The 22,380-nt window shown below is 37.5% G+C and overlaps 1 protein-coding gene across 1 annotated transcript; it reads left to right on the forward strand.

Annotated features, from left to right (window-relative positions):
• Positions 1 to 42: 42 nt before the first annotated feature.
• On the forward strand, positions 43 to 22,010 carry CIR1 (corepressor interacting with RBPJ, CIR1). The gene is made up of 10 exons (XM_066553229.1): positions 43 to 210; positions 1,305 to 1,399; positions 1,911 to 1,984; positions 3,234 to 3,247; positions 3,333 to 3,388; positions 3,710 to 3,758; positions 3,967 to 4,084; positions 17,183 to 17,289; positions 18,730 to 18,815; positions 20,465 to 22,010. The coding sequence occupies exons 1-10, from the start codon at positions 139 to 141 to the stop codon at positions 21,189 to 21,191; spliced, it is 1,398 nt and encodes a 465-aa protein (XP_066409326.1). The 5' UTR covers positions 43 to 138; the 3' UTR covers positions 21,192 to 22,010.
• Positions 22,011 to 22,380: the final 370 nt, after the last annotated feature.

The following is a 22,380-nucleotide window of genomic DNA, read 5'->3' on the forward strand; positions in this document are numbered from 1 at the left end:
GCCGGGCGGTGCCCGCGGAAGGCCCGCCCGCCGACCCGGAAGGCCCGGCCGAGGCCGGCCCGGAGCGCCGCTGGCCCTGTGCCTGTCCCTGTGCCTGTCCGTGTGGGGGCCGGCGGCTCCCGCTCCGCCGCCGCCGCCATGGGGAAGTCGTTCGCCAACTTCATGTGCAAGAAGGATTTTCACCCCGCCTCCAAGTCCAACATCAAGAAGGTGAGAGGGGCCGGGGGTGCCACGGCGGAGACGGGTTGCCGGTACTGCAGCGGCCTGAGCAGTGCTCCTCACCTCCCTGGGGTGGCACCGAGTAGTGCTCCTCACCTCCCTGGGATGGCACCGAGCACCGAGCAGGGCTCCTCACCTCCCTGGGGTGGCACTGAGCACCGAGCAGGGCTCCTCACCTCCCTGGGGTGGCACCGAGCAGGGCTCCTCACCTCCCTGGGATGGCACCGAGCAGGGCTCCTCACCTCCCTGGGGTGGCACCGAGCAGGGCTCCTCACCTCCCTGGGGTGGCACCGAGCACCGAGCAGGGCTCCTCACCTCCCTGGGGTGGCACCGAGCAGGGCTCCTCACCTCCCTGGGGTGGCACCGAGCAGCGCTCCTCACCTCCCTGGGGTGGCACCGAGCAGGGCTCCTCACCTCCCTGGGGTGGCACCGAGCACCGAGCAGGGCTCCTCACCTCCCTGGGGTGGCACCGGGGGTGGGGCACAGAGGAAGGAGGAGGCAGTAAAATAGTTAAGAAATACTTGAACCTTCGGATTTTCTTGTTCCCAGGTGTGTATGACTGTCGCATTTTTCTGGCTTGGGCTTTTCAACACCTGATTCTCAGAACAAATAGGCGCTGTACCCCGTCCAGGAAAAGCCCACCTGTCCCGATGTGCCCATGTTTTCCCAGTATTTCATACCTGCCTGAGCTGGGTGCAGCTGCCCTCTCCAGACCGTGGCCCATGCCAGGAGCCCCCGAGGGGCCCTGGGGCTTGCGGTCTGCCGAGACTTCACCAAGCAAGGGTCGCTGCAGGGAAGACAGTGGCACCCACAGGGTGTCTTCTGAGCCTACTTTTCCCTTTGAGCTTGCAAATTTTCTCCTGTCTTTTCCGCGTGTAAGTGTTGTTGGAACTTGGAGTTTCTCAAAATTAGTGCTGTGGGAAGTTCATTTATTAAAATACTGGATGAAAATAATGTATTTTATGCGATTAGAATGGTGATCATCCCTTGTTAAGCATTTTCAATTGGGTAAGCTAGTTATTTATATACTAATATATTTTGTAATAGTTTTTGTATTTAAGTGGAAGCTTAATTATTTTAACTAGGTATGGATGGCAGAACAGAAAATCTCATATGATAAGAAGAAACAAGAAGAATTAATGCAACAGTATCTGAAAGAACAGGAATCCTATGATAATAGGTGAGAATTGGTAGATTGCTCCCTTCTTCCTCCTGTCTTGTTTTCATGGTAGTGCAGGTGATATTGCTGTGACCAATTTGAAGTACTGTCTCCATTGACCGTAGTAGTAGAGGGCAGTGATTCATTAAGTGATGTCTGATTAAGCAGAAGTCACAAAAACTTCTTTAGTGGTTTGTGCCTGTCTTCTGATTAATTACAAATATGTTACATTTCACAGAACAGTCAGTAACCTCAAATAATAATACATTTGTATCACACAGAAATCTGTTTTTCATAACTCTACTTTTCATACTACTTTTCAGCTGAGATTGAAATGTGTGATTTTTGTACACAGTGGATCATGCAAAGTCATTGACTCGTCTCTCAGGTTTTTTGATATTCAGATTTTGTTACTCACGTTAACAAATGAAAAAAAGCTAGTTATCCCAACACTTTCATACTGGCTTTTTTTTGTGAGTGTTACCAATGTGACTGTTTTGTGTGTAACACTCCAACTGCCCTTTTTATTTAGGTTGCTTATGGGTGATGAGCGTGTGAAGAATGGTCTTAATTTCATGTATGAGGCCCCACCTGGAGCAAAGAAAGGTATTGCAATTTCCTGATTGTGGGCAGATAGTACTGCAAATTAAAAACCTTCTGAAGAAACAAACACAACGTATTTTATTTTAAAATAACATGTTCATGGTGAGATAATGATAGGATGTGTGATTTTTTTAATTCTTTCTGTGAGATTTTGCAGACACAGATAGATAGATAGATATGTATACGTGTGTGTATGTGTATATATATATATAGAGAGAGTGTAGAGTGTGTAATAATTTTGATCTCACAAAGCTTTAATTTCTTTCAAAAAGAATGGCTGGGAGTTTTTTAAGCAACAGTTCAATGTGAAGAGAAGACCAGATAAATATCTTTCCAGGCAACACCATAAATTCTGTCCTCAACCAAGGATGCTTCTTTAGCCAATTACAAAGCCATCGGATGAGGAGGACTGGACCTTACCAGGGCAATGACTCAGACAGCACAAACCTGTATTTTGGCCTGCTCTCCTTTACAGAAATAGCAGGTTGCTTTTGTTTAAAAGTTATGCCCATAATTCAGCTTGATGCTTGTCAAACATAGGAAATACCAGAGCAAGAAATTAATTATCAGAAGTTACAAAAATAATGAATGCTGAAATTCAGTAGTCAAAAGTGCTGCCTGACCTGTGTCTGGTGAATCTATGACTGCTTAGTAGTGTCATAAATGGAAGTTTCTAAATACCTGGTGGACACTCATATCAGTCCCTTAATTTTAACAAGATCTGAATGTAAGTGAAAAACTAAGAAAATCTATTTCCTCTAAGAGAAAATGTGTTTGTTCCCTTTAAAATGCATCTTTCCCATTTGCATGAAATCACTTGGAAATGCTTGGATAGACTCGTTCTTGTAGACCGGGTTTTGCAATTATTTAACTTTAGAGGCTCTAATAGTAATCTCTTAAGCTTAGAGGAAATGAATTTCAAAGTAGCAATTATTGCTAAATTTTCTTTTTAATATCTTAAAAATAAGTATTGTTGCTACTCTTGCAAAAAGTGAAGTTTTTATTTGTGTAACAAGCCAGCATAGTTTTAGAAGGTGATTCTGGATTTACAGGATTTAAAGCTATATACTAGAGGTTGGTTATTTGTAAGTGCACTCTATTTATATAAAGCTACTTCCTGAGTATTTGCACTATTGATTAGTATAAACCATAAAATGTTTTTTCTTTAGCTTGGGGGGGAACACCATCTGGATTTTACATATATAATTAATGCATCATTTATTTTCTTTGCATGCTTCCTGAAAATTCAAAGAGGAAACAAAAGAGGTATTTCATTACATTATTTCTTTAGGTGTTCTTCTTGCTTGCTTAAAATGTATTCTTCAAACTTACCATGTTCTCTGTTTTATAGCAAGAAGGAGAGACAGAATACAAATTTGAATGGCAAAAAGTTGCTCCTCGAGAAAAGTAAGATATCTGGATTTTTTCATATACTTTTCTTTTTGTCCCTTTTTTCCCCTGTTCTATTTTTGGGCAGGTCACTTGTGTGATCTTGTCATGTCCTAACACTTCATTAGGAAAACCTGTTAATCTGGAACTATTTCCAGCTTAGCTTTATTTTCATTTGATTTTTACATCCATATTTGAAAACGCATTAAAAACAACATTTACAGGAATTATACCTCTGAAATGGGTGCACACTTATCAACAAAAGGTAGTTTTGTGTATGATGTCTTTTAAAAAATAGTGGTGAATGGAGTATTTGTTTTCTCTTGTGTTTGTATACAGATATGCTAAGGATGATATGAATATCAGAGATCAGCCCTTTGGTATCCAGGCAAGTTACACACATTTCGTTCTGTGGGTGCCTGGGGCGTATTTCAAATGTTGTATGACTGCAGAACTTTCACATGGACTCTCTTAATTTTATCACCTCTTTTTCAGTGGGTTTGAAGGCTTCTCTTATGCCTAATGACACAGAGATTTCTGTAAACGTTCAGCTGCATTGGTGACTAAATGATGTCAATTGGCTTTGTTGCCTTTAGGTGCGGAATGTGAGATGCATTAAATGCCACAAGTGGGGTCATATAAACACTGATCGAGAATGTCCCTTGTTTGGCCTCTCTGGAATCAATGCAAGTTCAGTCTCCAGTGATGGTTCAGGTAGGTATTGAATGGCTTTTAAAGTTCTGATTAGACATATATGGAGGGAGCTTATCATGTTTAATTTTAGAAGGCTTAAGTTTATCATATTTCAGAGAGTTGATGAAATCTGGAAAACAGTGAATTCCAAATGTAGGCTCCACAAGTTTGAGTTAGTTATTTCATATTGCAGGGACCTAATCTTCTAATTAGTAACACATTTTAAAAAGATTCTGTATTGCTTTGATCCTATCCATGCCTAAAACTGAGAAGCTACAATGAGACTTTAGATCAGAATGACAAAATTTATGTCACCAAAAAAATGATTGGCTTGACACAGACTGTGTCAGTTCAGATTTAAGCAAACTGCTTAGATAAGATGGAATATATCATTATATCTTTGTTAATCTCTTGGTAAAAAGGAGACGTTTGTGGGCTTTTTTTTAATATGCAATTGTATAAGTGGATAAGCAATTGAAACCTAGATTTCCAAATGTCTGGTTTCCCTTCATCTGACTTCTTTTTGCTTCTCGAGCTACAATTTTCTTTCTTCTATTAGCTCTCCTGTTACTTGAAGTCACACAGCAGTTAGTGCTAGATTATGCTTGAAGAAGTGGGTATAAACATTCAAATTGAATATTTTTTTTTACCTACAGTACATTTTTTTCTGTGAGTTAACCCAAGTTGTAATGCTTTGAATTTTCTTAAAACTAGGGCATGTTAAAAAAACATCAGGTAGCATGGATGAGTTTTCAGCCTTGCTGTGCTGTGCTCTAAAGTCACCTGTTGTGTATTGGGTTTTGCAGGGATACCATTACATTGATTTGCACACTCTCCGTGGTTTCTGCTTTTCTTCTGTCTTCATTCAGATTATCTGTTTTATGAAGCAGCTCTTAGTTTTGTTAAGTATTTAGGCTACCAACAAGCTTGTTTTTCAGATTCGGGTCACATAGATGCATAGTTTCTTTGGGATGAGGCCTAGAAGAGTTGAGTTAAAGGAAATGGTGGCCCTTACTCTCCTGTCTTTTTAGGCATTGTCTGATGATTATCCCATTGTATTACTCATCCTGTAGTTGACTTGCTCAGCCTTTCTGTTCATTTGGTTATAAAGTTAAATCACTTTCTTGCATGAGTCTTATCTTAGAAAAAAACTGTGCTTAGAGCATTTGTTGGTGGTAGAATTATATTGTGCAGCTCTTGCATGTCAGAGATGCTTTTGTGCTACAGAACTCAGTATCCACACCTCAGTTCAAATGATGTGGGTCAGTTTTAGGGGTGTGTGGTTGAAAAAGCAGAAATTACTTGTTTGTGCTTGCACAAACCTGATATGCATTCCTTATTATTCGTTCCAGTGTAATACAGACACTGCAGTGTCAGTAGAAGAATAACTGCTTGTTTCAAACCTTACTGAACTATCTGTATAGGTGTAGGCAACGTTTGACTGCTGTGGGTGTATCCCACTTGAAGAGATGTCCCCCAGATGGCTTTTCAAACCATCGTTCTAAGCCTGAAGAAAGCATGTAGCATATATAATGAATTTTGCAGGAAGGAAAATGGTATAAAAGTACTTAGATGTTCTCAGACTGTGCCAGTGCCCTCTCATTTTCAACTCTGGAACTTAGAAGACAGTTTGCTATACTGAGCTTAGACTCTTGTAGGCTGAGGAAGGATTTTTAGGGAGTAGGGGTGGGCGACAGATCAGGATTTGTATATATAATTTGTAAGAAGCTGTTCTTGAATTTGAATAGTCAGCTGTAATGATACTGCTACTTTCTCTTTCTTTCAGGGAAACCATGTAAGAACACTGTAGGTAAAGCTTAAAGTTCTTGATTTAATAGCAAATACAAGGCTTAGAGAAAGTGGTAATATTAATTACAATATCAAATAAAAGGTGTTCTGCTTTTTCTAGCCTCAGGAATACAAACCTTTCATCAACTTTTCTAAAACTTCATCTGATTTAATAATAAGTTAAGTTACACTCCTTAGATGACTTCTGGAAATATGTGTAAATGAAGCACTGCAGTTAAGTGACAACACAAATTCTTGAATTCACTGCTTCTGTTAAGACTCATAATTCATCCACATGGTATGCTAAAGTGTATGCCACATATTTTTTAAAAAAGTATGAGGTTTTTTGTTGTTGTTGAAACCCTGACAGTAGTCCTGTGTTGGCTGGGATGGGAGCAATTTCTTTGCATTGCTGAGAGTTCAGCCCAGTTGTTACAGTGCTGCAGATCCACAGCTGGCTCTGCTGCATCTCTTTCCACCTCCAAAAACCTTCTGTTGTTCTGTGCAATACACCTCCTCAAGCTCTCTTTCTTCCTGCTTCTCTATCAGTAATTGCATGCACTCCTAAGCTGCTTTCTAGACTAAATTCTTGATTAATTTTTATTGCTTTGTAGTACTGCAAAAATGTCCAGCCAATGGCTAGAACTCCAGAAAAAACTACTTTGGAAGGGACAGAGACTTTTAATGAGATCATCCTTTTATGAAACTGTTCTGTGTTTTGTGAACTGATGATTTAAAAAAGGCCTTTGCACTTGAAACAAGTTGAATTGCACATTAATTGCTTCCCAAGCACCCCCTCCTCCACATGTCTCTTCATGCTTAGAAAGCTGGTAAAAACCATGGAAATAGTCCACAGTTTTCATTTCTTGTGGTTGTCAGCAACAGGAAAAAAAAAAGTGCAAAACTACTTGGCTTCTAAGGTAAGGTAGAGTTCGTTCAATTTTTCTGAAGCTGTTTGTTCATTTCTAAAATGTAGAGGTTAAAACACGTCTCTGAACAGAGCAGTGAATAGGGATTTCAAGGATAGGCAGGGATTACTGGTAGTATACAGCAGGTCTGGGATGTGTGCTAAATTTATTTGACTGGACTTTTTAATAACTTAATGTGTAAAAACACATTTGCAATGAACTCTCAAAAAGTTGAAAAACGTTTGGCTAAATTATTAGAGCATATAGTACTTTCAAAGGTTAGGAAGTATTGGCACGTTTAGAAAGTAGCGGTAAACTTCTTTCTAGCTGGTGTTTCAGGAAATTGAAATATAAATCTCGTCTCATCAATGAAAGGGGGTACAGCTAAGAAATACAGATATAACGAGGAAGATTTTAGTACAGTAGTCAATGTACAAGAATTCCAATTAGTTTATGAAATTAATTGTATTACAAGAACCAAATTTAAGTTCTAAATAACTAAACATTTTTTTAAGAGCAAATCTTTGGATTTTTTTAATACTCTTTCTTAGTAAAGAGCTGTATTGCTTTAAAGTTAACTTACTTGGTAGTGCTTTATTTCTTCTGATTTATAATCATTTCATCCTAATAGAAGTCAATCTTACATCCTTTTCATGCAAATTGAGTGGAATAATTTTTTTTTGGCAGTGCGTGGTAGTTACCCTAGCTAAATTTAGGTTAGAATTCTTCCAACTTTGCAAATACTCTCCCTTGCTAGGGCACACCATGCATCAGTACAGTGCTGGAAGGCTCTGGTCCATGTGCTGCTGAGCATCGTGGCTGGTGATGAATCTCTGCCCAGTCAGGCTGTGGGAGCATTGGGCTTCATGGTTCTGAATCTGGTGTGCTAAGGACACTGGCATCACTAATTTCTGCAGAAGTAGGTTTTAACAAATGGTCTGGCTTCCCTGTCAAAGATTTGTAGCAGGCCTCGATACAAATTCAGTTTTTGTTTTGTTCTAATTTATTCCTGCTTCAGAAAGAGTTAAACAAATGTCTTGCTTGGACTCATTATTTTTTTCAGCATCAAAGGAAACATTTGACTGCAAATAAATGAAAGTGAAACTCATGTCTGATTTAGTTGACTTAGCTAAAGTTCCTGCTCTGTTTCTCCATAGGGAAAAAGAAGAATTATTAACCAAGATTTTTTTCCCCACCCCCATCATGTCCAATATAGGCTTTTTCTTTGCCATAAATCCTATAAGCTGTGATTCTGTAATTTCAGCAGAAGAATAGCTGTCTTCTAATGTGATGTGAAGACTACATTGTAATGTTCCTCTTGACACACAAAACTGGTTGGCAATTGCTGTGTCAGATTTGGTGTTGAATATTTTGTGTGCAAAGACCAGTCACAGCCTTCATTTTCCTCCAGTGAGACCGCTGCAGAGCAGAGGGTGTCTGTGGCACAGAACTGTCTTCTGCTGTCTTTCAAGATCTGACATACATTGCATTGCTTCAGCAAACAAAAATAGGTACAATCAGTTCCTTAACTTGGGCATGGTGGCTTGTTTTTTTTGCTTCTGGGACCATTTTACTAATCTAGCTGGTAATTCATACAAAAAAAAATAATCTTACCATTAAAAAGCACCTATTGAATAATATCTCACCAGTGACTGGAGATTATTTTTTCAATAAGGCAATTTCAGTGGATGTGGTTATCATGGGATAATCACACCCCTGGGGTACAGCCTTGTCTGTAATCTCCCAGGAGTGTAATTATTGCATGATAACTGCACCCCCTGGTGTTGCATTATTTCTATTATGAAATTCTTAGTTTTAGATATAAAGTAACTTTGATCACTGAAAACTGCAAAGTAGTGTTCCAATGTTCCAGCTGTGAGGCTTACAGAGACCAACTTAGAAGATTTGCTTCTCCTTTACAAAGGTAAATTAGGCAATCAAAATGCTTCTTTAGGCTAAACTGATTTACAGAGTGTTTTACTGACAAAATCCTAACTTTCAAAGTTCATTCCAGATGAAAATACCAGTTGTGCTTCTGACTTTACGTGCCACTGTGTATATATGCATGTAGAAAATACAGAATGTATACCAGCAAAAAAACCAGCTCACTAGCATCTCAAAGTTTGCCTGTTTTTACAATCCTTTCTCATCATTAACCAGGAGCATCTGTTGGGGTTTGTGAGGTTTTTTTTGTGAATCCTGAAAAGCCATTAACTTGATCGGAACAGAGATCATTAGGTGTCCTGTGCAAAGTGTTTTGAAGTAATACTGTTATTTCACTTCAAAATTGCCTGTGACTTTCTTGGTCAGGTGAAGTTAAGACAAACTGAATTTTTTTTTTTCATTTCCCTTCTTTCCTGCAAACAATCTATCCTGTTCAATGATGGTTTGGGCAGATGGGGGGAGGGATTACTGAAAAGCTATGAAATCTTGAATGCTTACAACTTTTATGATATGGTTTTTAGAACAAGGAACCCAGTATCTGTTCCTTTTTTATGAAGAAAGGTATACTATCTTAGGAAGTGAGGCTAGTGTCTCCAATTTTATGAACAGCATAGTTAGAAGTGGGATGGTAAGGCTATAAGATGTTCTTGCACTCTTGGCCTATGAGAGCTAAGCCTGGAGAGTGCTGGGCATCCTCCTCTGCTGTGGACTACTTTGCATTTTTTACAGCTGACTGGCTCTATATGTGAGCCATGCTGTGGAATTAATAAGGAAAAAGTACTGTAAAGTGCTTACCTTCCAGAAAATTCAGGCAAATTAAGGTAAAATTCTAATGGAGCTCTGTGTATGTGTATCTAGTGTCTTATGGTCTAACAAGAGAAAGCCACTCCAGGTAGAGCTGTGCAGGTGCAGCCTTCTAAAGACTCACTACCCAGTTCTGGGGTTTGCACCCTCTCTTTTCATCTCCTGAGTGCCCCTAAACTAAGTGTGGGCATTGTTTCCATCTGTCTGTGACTTAGTGTGCTCCACTGATCTTAAGCCTTTAGGTGAAATACCTTTCCAGAGTAATCATTGAAATTACCAGCCAGGTGGAGACAACAAAAAATGAAATCTATATTTATGTTGCATTATGTCTGCATCTCACTGCAGTTTCCTGGTGACAAATACGGTACCTTTTTCCCAACAGAGAAAAGTCTGCATTGTATTGGGAATGCAGGAATTTTTTTTAAATGTCCTTTTGAATTTGTCATAAGCAAGAAAAGGTATTTGAATATATTAACTGGGAATATTTGTATAAATGGTCATCTGTAGAAATGTACAGTGTGTGAAACCTTCCTTTATGATCTGCAGCTGAGACCTTTGATTGTGAACAGTAGGAACCTTAACTAAATCTTCACATAGTTTAAGAACTGTCACATTTTAGAATAATCCTCCATTTATGTTTCAAAAGCCTTGGTATTTGTTGTGAATGCATAAAATACAGATTCTATTAGAAATCTTGTGCTTAGCATTTAAGCGATAAATATGGATTCCAATAGCAGTTTGATAATATTAAATGGCTTTTACTACTCCAAAAAAGTAAAAAGGAAACTCAGGTTTCTCTGAAATACCATATCACAAAAGCATGGCAAATTACCCCGAAAATCTGTGCTAAAGTGTTAAATACAGTTAAACTGCAGGCCCTCTGAAGAAGAGCTAATTAAAAGCCAGAGGTTTTAGTCATTGATTTCTCTCAATGCCAACTGCAGCAGTTGCTTTGAAGTGTAAATATGGTCTGAATGCACTCATCTCTGAAATAGATGAAAAAATTATCAGTAAAAGATGATTGATTCTGAATTAGTGGAGGCAGCATGAACTTACTGTGTGTCATGATCACATAGTTTTGATTATAGTTCTTTGTCCTGTAGATAAAATAAGTGCCTACTCTCATCTCTATCACAACCTCAGTAAAAGTTCAGAGACTATGGAGTGTGATTAAGCTCAATCTGTAATTTTTTTCCATTTTTGCTCAATTTCCATATTAACAAAAGCCATAGAAAACTCGATGGACAGAACAAGAAAGTATATGGATGTATTGACACAACTGTCTATTCTAATTTTAAAGTTAATTTCTCTTTTAAAGCAAGACCTAAAAAGCATTGTATCATAGGTTATGTCTTTGCTACTACCCAAAAAAGGTAGCATTCTGCATTCAGAGTATATTTATCCTTCATGTGGTTGTGTGCTAGACTGAAACCCACCATCAGAATATTTTCCAAAACCTAGTTAATTCAAAAGAGGTGTTTTTGTACTCTGCAGGTATTTATTTATCTACTTTTCCACAGCAAAGCATGGCTTTAGTACCACTGATGTGTAGAAAACCATAAATAAATTGCAGTTTAGAGGAGTTATGGCCTCACATGGTCCAGGCTGCCTAGGAGAAAGGTTGGTGACAGCATGCTTTAGGCCTACTTTGCTAACAAAAAATGTGTAGCAATAAAAGGGAAGCCTTGAGAGTATCTTGTCCTTGATTCATAAATTAAGTTTTAAGCATGGTAGCATGGAGTTTACTGACCATGGCATATACTGGCAAATTGACAGCAGATACACAAGTGTGCTATGTTTACGTTTTCATGTAAATTACCTCTCTTACAAGTCAGAAGTGTGATGGTGTGATGATGGTGATGTTTTTAGATAAAAATGATCACATTTGTAAACTAAAAGATATCCCATGCCAGAACACATTTTCAGAAAGAGAGAAAAGCTTGTTCTAAAAGCCATATTCTAAATACTGTTTTGATGATATGCAAAATCAGCAGTAGTTAAAATAAAGGTAAATAGTTGCAATTAAAATGACACCATGAAGAACCTACTTTTTCCAGAATTTTCTATCATTTTCCAGTTACTTTTATATAGTGTACTCTATTTAATAGTGTACTCTATTTAATTTTGAAACAATACATAGAATAGAAAACAAAACATACAATGTTAAATATCACATAGTTCTGTAACTGCAGCCACAATGTAAGTAAACTGCTTACTGTCATCTCCCCTGCCAAAGATTACAGTGTTATTGTTTCTTATGTCTTTGCTTTCCATTTATATTCCACTATAAAAATCCATTTAAAACTTGATTGATTGTAAAGAATAATTCAGTTTGCTTATCTGCACTGGTGACAGTAGTGAAAGCTTTTATCAGTAAATTGGGCAAATATTGTCAAGACTCTGCATCATGGGTAGGTGGAAGTAAAACTGCTATTTTTTGTGATACTGGCAAATGTAACTTGATGGTCTGTCCTCACTGCCACTGAAGCTATTGCAGAAAATGTGGTATTTAATCACAATAGTCATGAGAAAGTGTTTTAGCATACTGGTTCCTCATATTGAATAATTAGAAAAAATGTGCTTTGTGGGTTGTAATGGAGGCCTGCTAGATGGTGTGTTACAGCTGGCATTGCTCTCCTAAGGGTGCCCATGCTTCCTAGAGAAAACATTCTGGAAACAAGAGTCTTGCATGCCCTCTGCATTTGTAGCATCAAGAGAAGTACAGACAGAACAGAAATTTATTGCAGCTATAGGTTTCTCTGGTTTCTGGGACAGGTGTGGGGCAGGAAGAGCTTGCTGTAAGGCAGGCACTTAAGGAATTGAAATCCAGAACTGTATTCCCTTCCTGATGGCTTAATAGAAGCAGAACTGATTCTGTTAATTCATGTCAGTTATGTGATGAGAAATTGGGAGTGCTCCTTGTTCTAAAAAAGCAAATTTACAATATGTTATGGAAATCCTAATATGATATTCTTCTGCAATCCATTGTAATTGATATATATTGAAATAGTTACATCTCTTTTATTTATGTAATTTTACAAGTATTATAGAGATGCCCCAAAAGCTGTCAAGCTAAGGTTGTACTCGGGTCGTGCTTTGTGAAGACTCAGATCTTCACACTTCATTGTATGTTTTGAATTTCTAGATTTTGTGCCCCAACTCTTTGAGTCAGCTGAGCTATCTAAATTGTATCCTTAAATAGAATCTTGAACAGAAGATAACAGAGAAAATTAGAATTAGTACAGTAAGAATTTCTGTGGAAAGTAAGAAGCAGGAAGAAACTGTAACCTCTTTGCGTGACAACTTTTATTTCTTGAGAATTGCAGTAGCCAAAAAAAAACTCTTTAAAAATCTATAACTATTTAAGGATGGAGACTTTTTTGTGCAAGCCCTTGTATAATGTTAAGTACTTGTAACTACAGAAAATATAAGAAGTTGTCAGTTGTCTTAATGCATAAAAATAAATGTCACATTCACAAGCAGTTAATCATGCTATATGACAAAAAGTTTTTCCAAGACTATGAATTAGTTCTAAAGCAGGTAAATGGTTTAGTTTTAGCTGAGTAGCATCAGGGAAAGTTTTAAAGATCTTTTTTTCCCTTTTCTTTTTTTTTCCTATCAAAATGCAAATTTCAGAAAATAACCTTAACAGTCATATTCAAAAATAGCAAGGTACTTTATTTGACTTGTTTCAGGAAGAATAAGAAACAGATGATGGAACATTGTAACTTTGAACTTATTTTTAGTTTGCTGATGAAAGAATGCTGAGGGACTAGTTGTCAGAAGTTGTAGCAATCAGCTATTTTTATCAGATGCCTGTATCTAAAGTTCTGCCAGCTCATGGTATAATATCTCAGGATGTTTTCACCTGCATGAGGTCACAGAGGTGGCTTCTTCTCAGGCTGTCTCACAAGTCTGTAAGGAATGCCTGTATGAGGAGTTTGATTTTCATAACATGTAAAGGATTTTTGTGCCTGATGAGTGAGTCTGCAAGTGATGGGTGCTGTTCAAGAATAATAAGCTATCATCATAGCCAAAGATTTTAGCCAACTGAGAGCCTCTCAGCTCAGTCCTACCATCTGTTTTACTGTTAATGACTCAGCAGGAGCATAGGGCTGCCAGGTATACCCAGTACTGCTTTCTCTGACGGTCGTGGAGGGTGAAGACACAACTGTGGTCATAAGCCAAAGGCAGGCTGAAAAGATTGACCACTTTGGGTTACCAGGCAACCTGCTGGCATCAAGGTTTAAGCTTTAACTGCTTAATAGGGAATCCAAGGACACTCTGGAGAAGTTGCTGTTTTCAAATCTCTGTTTAAGTGAGGTTCAGTTTTTAGGGTTTCTTTTACAGGCTTTGTCTCTCCCATTTACATTAGCCAGGAGAAATCCCCTATTATATTTTATAATGTGGAAATGAGAATGTGATTGTTTACTCACGGATTTAGGCATCTTTTAGAACTCTGTGAAAAAGCATCTCAAAAGGAAGCATGTTACACACCTCAGTGCTGTCACATAAAATAGCTGTGCCCAGGAATCCTGAGAGACCTCAACCTGTCACTGATATTTCAAAGAAAATCACATCTGCTTATCAACATCATTAAAATGTAGATCAAAAGCAGTCTGTTGAGGTATGGATGGGAAAAGACAGTCACCAAGCATTTAATTCCTTTGATTCCAAGCAAAGGAGTTTATATGAGAATTAACATTTTCTTGATTCTTGTTCCGTTGCAGAAAGTAGGCAGTAATAGAGGTTTGCAGTTAAGCTGTGCAGTCATTGTCAAACATGATGTCCTAATTGAACTTATCAGCCTGGACTTGTAACCAGGTAGAAAACAGTCTCTTTGCACTTCCAGATCAGAGATTGTTTTTCCCCTACTGTGTCTCTACAGATGTCTTGCTGTCATTGGGCAGCAGAACTTCTGAGGAGGTCAGTGGCATCATTGTTAAAAAAAAGTGTAAGCAGGTTAATCTGTTTCATCCTCTCAGAAACGTTAATGGTTTTTAAACTGTAAAGATGCCATACTGCAAGGAAGTGTCTTCTATAATCAACCACTCTGGACAGCTGCCCATGGCATGCCTGGCTGGGGTCTCCACACACAAGAGTTGTGAAATAGGATTGTGTTTTGACCCTACTTCCATTTATGGGGTTGGTTTATTTTCTGAATCTCATTTCCTAGTGTTTTCTAAAACCTTTAGTTATAGTAAAAATAGCATACTTAATAAAGCTTCTTGGAGATTCTTGCATCTCCTCACAAGCTTGGCTGAACCTAAATGACTGTTTCCCTCACAATTGTAGGGGGACCAAAACAGAAATAATTTATTTATTAAAAAACTTTAGTCTCAAGTTTTTGTGGGTGCATTTGATGCAGCTTGTATACGTCCACAAAACAGGAATAACAGTAGTTTGGTAACTGTCCTTATCAGGGTAATAATGGATAGCAGCTAAAATACTGTAGGTGGAGCTGTGAATTTCTCACTGACATCATTAATATACAAGGAAACAGATGCACAAAAATCAGTGTTGAGCATTCATTACATGCTTTTTCTTAAAAAATAAAAGATTATTTTGCTTGCCTCTTGCCGTGCTATGCACAAAGAATGCCAAAATTGCATTGCCATAATTCTTTGTGCTATGCACAAAGAATGCCATTATTTCTGGAAAATAATTTTGAATTGTGGTTTTGAAGGCTAATGTGCCTTCATGTCCCTCTGGTCTCAATTCTGACCATAGTCCTCATAGGGACCCACAAAGTTAGGGCTTCTGTCTTGCTTCTTTAGCAAGTTTGCTGTGTAGATTTGGACAAGTTGCATTTCTCTATTGATATAATCACACTAATGAGAACAATTAGGTACTGGATACACACCAAAATGTGTACAATGCTGAAGCACTGAAGAGGAATAATTAAGAAGTTAGTTTAGTTACTTCTGTAGGCAGTGGCTCTTTGAATAATAGGGAGGAACTGCCTTTGAATAGTAGAGGTATTCTAGGCTTGAATTGGTCAAGTGTTTTCGTTTTTTGGTGTGGAGAAATCTCTCATGACTCTATGCTTTGTATCCCCTTGGCTTCCTCATACAGGGTTTTTGACTGAATTGTATGGCTGTTTTATATGGACTTTCAAATCAAGGCCTCTTCTGGTGCCAAATTCTGTCAGTAGGTGTTCCAGCCAGAGTAGATTTCGACAAGCACACCAAGGTGTGAAAATTGAAATATGCCAAAATGTAGACACTGAGGCCTATACACCTTCATTAATTGTGAGCTTACACTGTAACACATAAAATTAAAAAGCACTTTGTGTAGAGTACAGAGGCGATGGGAAATAACCCCCTACTTAAGAAAAATGTAAACTCCAGGGAAGACTAAAAGGTATCTCATTTGAAAATTCTTTTGCCTGGAAAAATAAGGAACTTGTGAAAAGAATGTCGTTAATGCAGGGGCTCCTTAAACCATTTCCAGAGTTTTGTTTTATTTCTTCCTGCTTTACATGTAGACCTGTTTGTTTCTGTAATGTAATATATTATACAGGAAAACTAAGAAAAAGGTTCCTTCTTTTGAGAAAGTGCTATATTACTTTCCATATATTTTCTATAGCAAAAATCTCACTTTATTTTTCCTTACTTGTCTATACTAAAAATCTGAGTTTTATCAGTCTTACAACTAAGAAAGTCTTTAACCACAGAGCAGAATCAGTACATTTCATAAGGCTAATTAATCTTATCATTTACAGTAGTTTACTGAAGTACTAGTGAATGTGTGCTCCATGCCCTGTTTTACATTCCTTTTAATTTGGATTTACCTTACACAGTTCATTGACAGTAAGGTTAGTGAAGGAACTGGGAAGAAAATTTACTGAAAGTGACCTCACAAGAGAGTGAATATTTAGGGTGAAGAAAAGTACCTAATCAGACAAGTACACAACGTTATGATGATCACAGGGATTCAATTAAAGCATAAGAGTGAGTTACAAGGTTTGTAAATTATGCAGTCAAGTCTGAATGATCCATAATACATTCATAATACATATTTTTCTCCTTGTTAGATTCTTGCAAAGAAAAAATCATGTGCCTAATGCCAACACCTACTGTAATGAAAAATATAGCATGTTTTTTAAGCTAATAAAACCAGAAATCTCTGAGGGGATAATAGTCTAGAGCTACATATATTTGGCAATCCCTAGAATAAGTAAGGACACGGATACTTTTCATGTGTTTTTATATTCCATATGTATTCTTCTAATGTTACTTTTTACACTGAAGTTCAAAAGATTTGTGTCATTATGAAAAATGAGTTAGTAGTGACATATTAGAGGAGCATTATCTCATTGTTCTAAAGGAGAGGAGGTACTTGAATCTTATTTAATATGCTTTATTTAGATCTCCTCTGCTTTTTGACTATAATAAAAATATATTACTAGACTTTTCTAATATATTGTTTTCAACATGACAAAGTTACATAAGAGAATCCCCTTGTACTTAAAGAAAAATGCAATTATTTTCCATTCTGAATCTTCAGACTGCTGTTTTAGAAAATCATATCTGATTATTTGCTCAGCAGAAGATTATTGAGTTGATTTAGCTGTGATTTTACTTAACAAAGCTTCAACTGAATTCCTACTGTGGAGTCCAAAAAAGGTAGAGAGATATAAATGATACATTCAAACTGTGATTTTTGTGAACAGGGCCATCAATGCACCCCTCGGAGCTAATAGCGGAGATGAGAAACAGTGGGTTTGCACTGAAACAAAATGTACTGGGGAGAAACTTGACCGCAAATGATCCATCACAGGTAATATCTTTTTAACAGTAAGCTGAAAATGTCTGTAAATCTAAATGTGATTGCTTGTGAATTGTTACTTAATGTTTTCAAATATGCATATCCATAGGAAAGCTGAAGAGCTATACCAGTAGAAAAATGTCAGAAAACTTAGTTTTCCAGCTTTGTTTTGTACAGAATGGTGAATCACAAATTACTCTTTTTAAACCACATATAATAAATTAAATCCCTCTTCTGGGTGACTAGAAATTGAATTTTTCATAATGGGGTCGTTAGGGCTTTTGCTGCATACTTGTAATACAGTGCTGCCCTTTGGATGAAGTTTGAGGCAGTATGCACAAATAATTACTGCCAGGAATGCTATATCTGAAGGTTTGTTTTTTTTTACTTGATTCACTATTGTTCCAGTTATTTTTCTGGGAGTGAAAATGGTTCAATTGCCTTTACTTAGACTGCTCAAAGTATATTACTAATTGAGGTGCTTGAATAAAAGTGTAAAATGAAAGATTAATATACGCTCCTTGAAGTAACCTTTGTTCATATGGCAGGATAGTCAAACCACTAGTAAAGAGGGGATGACCACAAGCTGGTCTTGAAATCTTCAGTAAATCAGCAGTTCATTGTGTCGCCACAGACACATGTGCCTTTGCCTTTAAAAAAGCTATGTACCCCCAAAAATGTAGCCTGTGGACACTGTTAAATGAATAATATTGATATCAGTATGTTTGCTTTATGTTAGGCGTGCTGGGGTTTCTTTGTAAGAGCTTTTTAATCTTTATTTCTTTCGTCTTCTGAGTATGGCTAAAATTAAAAACATCGCTGTGGAGAACTGTGGTGTACCAGATGCACTTAATTTGAGGAATTCAGGGTCTTCAAAGCAGTTTTGCTTTGCTGATTGTGTTACTGTATGTAGATTATATGATTACAGTATTTTGCATTGCTAGAAGACTTTGTGCACATTTAAAGACTAATAACACAACAGTGAAGTAGATGTGTTACCCATTTTCCTAATGACTAAACCGAGACAGAAAAGTAATTTGCTTAAATTACTCTGAGTTTGAGCAGGACTAGTGTCTTACCTATTCATCCAAGCATGATAACAATGGAGTGACTTATCCTGGGGAATCGTGGGCTTCAAAATCAGCTCGTTTTTATTAACTATTTGAGAAATGTTTCTTTCCCTAGCAGTGATTTTTTCATGTGTTCGTAATAACTCCTGTTGTATAGCCCCCACATTATAACACCTACTCAGCTCTGAGAGACAATGTCAGGGTTTTTCACTTGCTAGTGGGTATTCTGTTCTAACCAGCGTCTGAGGCTGACTTAGTAATACAAATATATTTGTGTCTATGCAAAAATAAGGTATATAGGGGCACCACTTTTAAAACAGAAATCTGAATGAATATATTGTTTTTATCTATAAGAAGCTAAGGTCTTACTGCATTTTTCTAGGAGTTTGTTACAAGTGAAGGAGATGATGATCCAGAAGTTGAATTTTTAAAATCACTATCAACCAAACAAAAACAGAAACTTCTAAGGTAGGTCTGGTACTTAGTGGAGGGGATATGTATCACCAGTAGTTCTGACTACATCCATGATTGCCACTGTAACTTTTTGGTGCCATTTAGCACCATCAGTGCAGAAGAAAATCAGCTTAGTTTAACATACACTTGACCACAAATGGCATTATGTTGCATGATTTTTAACCTACTTGTTTTATTTTAATCTAATTTTGATGCCTTTGACTGGGGCTCATTTCCAGTTTAACTGGGATACTGAAATACTAATTGGCTCACTAGAGATGCTGTGCTGCTATTTTAAAATACTATTCTGCACTCTGTTGTTTACAGTATCTTCTCTTGTGATAAAAAATTCTGTGCTCTTGTTCACTGGTTTACAACTTGACAAAGTTTATCTTTGCCCTGTGGCTGAATTGAACCTGACTCTGTACCCCAATGCCAAGGCTGGCCCAGCTGCACCCTGTGCTTGTGTCAGGGCTTGCAGCTTCCTGCTCCCTGTGGGTCTGAGTTAATGACATTCCCATGCTTTGCTTTTATCCAAGTGATGCTGTGTGCCAAGTGACTAATACGTTTTTCCTCTCTTCATTTGCAATGTTATCATGAAATAATCTCAAAATGTTTAAAATGAAAAATACTACCTGCTGGCAGGTAGATCCCATAGAGGCATGCAGATGAAACAAGCTTTTAGGATAAAAGATGTCACGTATGTGGGGAGTGGAAGGGGAGGGGGGAAAAGGTGAATGGCTAAGCAGGTAGTAGGTAGGTACATATGGTATTCACATATGTAATAATTCTCTGAAAACAGTCAACGTGTTTTATGTTCCTTTTAAGTAAGGAATGTGTATGTAGATAGAGTAATCTAAAATGTTATTTTTGTTTGAACTTCTGCTGGCCCAACACATTGAAATTTTTATAATCTTTTATATTTTAGAAGTTGAAGTTTAGTAAATATTTGGGTCCTTTAGGCTTTATTAGTCTGAAGGGATTTTTTTAATACACTGGAAGCAGTTTCACTATTCACTCACTGATTTTCTGAGCATAAATACAGAAAGCAAAATAAAAACTACATGAAAGTAGTCGAATAGTATGCATGAGCATGATGGAATATTGTATATTTACAGATAGAAAATGTAAGTTTCTAGTTGTGAAAAAAGAGGCTACTGGAAATATCTATTATTTGCCTAAAGAACTCAAAGAAGTATGTTTTATTCTCAGTTTTCATCATTAAAAAAAAGTGAATACTAATTGCATTTTTTCATTTTCAAAATACTTTTTTAAAATGAACAAACAAAAGCAGCAATGATTTTCTGAAGTCTCCAGAGCAGCCTGACAAGGAGGAAGAAAGCACTACTGAATGTTTTTATTCCTAGTTACAAGGCCCAAACTGACATCTCTTACTTATGTTTTTGAAAATTAAAGAATTAAAAAATCATATTATTCCTGTTTTGAGGGAGCAGTTGTGGATTACATACTATGGGTAATGCAAGTTAGAAGTTTTAAAATTACACTTTGCTGAAAAAGGAAAAGAATTCAATGGTTTTTTATAAAAATGAATGTATTTACTGTGTAGGTCATCAGAAGTAGTGAACTTTGAAAGACAATGACTTTGTAATCTAGTGTATCTTAACATATCTGATTGTGCCACTCTTTTATTTTGAAAACAAAAGGAAGTTGGATCGTCTAGAGAAGAAAAAGAAAAAGAAAGATAGAAAGAAGAAAAAGCAGCAAAAGAAAAAAAGCAAAAGTAAACACAAGAAACATAAGATGAGATCCTCTTCCTCATCCTCCAGTGAGACTTCAGTAAGCAGCAGTGACAGTGAGACTGACAGCAGAGATAAAGCAGCACAAAAGAAGATGGATTCTAAGAAAAGAAAAAAAGACAAGTTTTCAGAGGCTAGCAGCAGCAGCGATTCAGAAGGAAAGGCAAAAACGAGGAAGGAAAAACTTTATGAAGATCTCTCCAGTAGTCACGGTAACAAGGACAAAGACAGGGAGAAGTACAAGCTTTTAAAGCGAGATAGTTCTGCAGAGAACAACAAATGGAACTCCTGTGAGGGGGAAAGAAAGTCCACAAGCAGATACCATAGCACGAACACGAGAGACACTGAAAGAAAGGAGAAGGATAGTAGAAGCCAAAACATGAATGAGGGGAGCAGGAGAAGCCCGTGCTCAAATCACAGCAGTTGCAGGCAAAGGCACATAAGAAGAAGTCCAAGTCAAAGCCCTGGTGAAGAGCGGCACAGCAAAAAGGACACCAGAAGCCCCAGCACAGATGTACACAGAGAGAGGGGAAAATGTAGAGAAGGCCATGGGGACAAGTGCAGTAAAGTGGAACACAGAGAAAGGAGCAGACGCAGTAGAAGCAGAAGCAGAGAGAGGAAAAAAAATAGATAGTATAGGGGACAGGTGCAAACCAGAACTTCTCTGGGTTTTGATGAATAGCTTTCAACAAGGGCTCAGTTGCATACTGCTGTTCATTTTCCAACCTCTAGAACTAGCATTTCCTACACAGAGCCAACAGCTTTGTGTATGGCTCAATTCTATTGTGTTGGAATACTTGTAAATTAGGTATAAACGTTAAGGTATTTTTTTTCTGTCGAAATATGCTTATTGGCAAATACCTCTTGTATACATGCAGTAATTCACAAACTTGATTTTAGGATTTTAAAATATTTGAAAGCAGTATGTGATATTCTTGGTTTCATCTATGATTTCTCTTTAGATGCAACTGCAAGGGGAGCAGAGAAAGCAATTGAGATAGTTCTGGATAAGATCACTGCTTTAGATATCAAAGCATTGTCTTGTAGAGGGTTTTGGTTTTTTCATACTGAAACATTTTTCCTAAAGTTCCCTGTAAGAGATCAATTTTATGAGTTAAAACAACAGAGAGACATAGTTCACATAAGTGTATAGCCAACATTTTCTGGCCTCCTGCAGTGTACAGCTTGGTCAGGGCTATCTAAACATCTTGAACCCCTGTTGGTATGTGTCAGTACAATGTCAAGTTATTGTTCAATAATCTCTCAAGACATGAAAGGAATATTTACTGCCTCAACTGCTTCAGGTATTTCATTGTTTGGGGTAGTAAGTTAGTGTAAATAGTAATCCTTTTGTTTTCATGAACCTTTTTGTGTTTTTAGTGACTGTCAGTCTATTTCTGCATATGTTGTTATGAAGATGAACTTCCATAATAAAATACCTTATTCTTTAAAACCAGTAATAATTGCCATCTTCTTCAGAGTTCTGAGTCAGTACAAATGCACAAGGCAACACTTCACAAGGTTTTTATTGCAAAGGAAAGGCTTCTCTGCTCTTTCAGGATGGCAGATGGAAGCACATTCATTAGTGGACACGTGAAACAGTCACTGTGCTCAGTATTCCAGCAACTTTCTTACCCTCCTCACTCACAGGACAAATGGGACTATCTTTTATTACCAGTCCACTTCCACTTCACTCAGAAGATTTTCAGCACTGCACAGAGTATAATAATACATGGTGAAAGTGACCTGGCTTATCGTTTAAGTGCATGTGAAGAGTTTGAAAGGGTGAACCATTAAGAGATGTCACCTTTTCAATGTGTCTG

The sequence above is a fragment of the Molothrus aeneus genome, chromosome 7 (genome assembly GCF_037042795.1).
Source record: "Molothrus aeneus isolate 106 chromosome 7, BPBGC_Maene_1.0, whole genome shotgun sequence".
NCBI lineage: Eukaryota > Metazoa > Chordata > Aves > Passeriformes > Icteridae > Molothrus > Molothrus aeneus.

Bases quoted from the DNA above. Each gene is read 5' to 3' on its own strand.
- CIR1 (XM_066553229.1), top strand. From the start codon at position 139: ATGGGGAAGTCGTTCGCCAACTTCATGTGCAAGAAGGATTTTCACCCC. The intron at 1,400-1,910 runs GTGAGAATTGGT...CTTTTTATTTAG, and splicing joins CAGGAATCCTATGATAATAG to GTTGCTTATGGGTGATGAGC. The intron at 3,759-3,966 runs GCAAGTTACACA...TGTTGCCTTTAG, and splicing joins ATCAGCCCTTTGGTATCCAG to GTGCGGAATGTGAGATGCAT.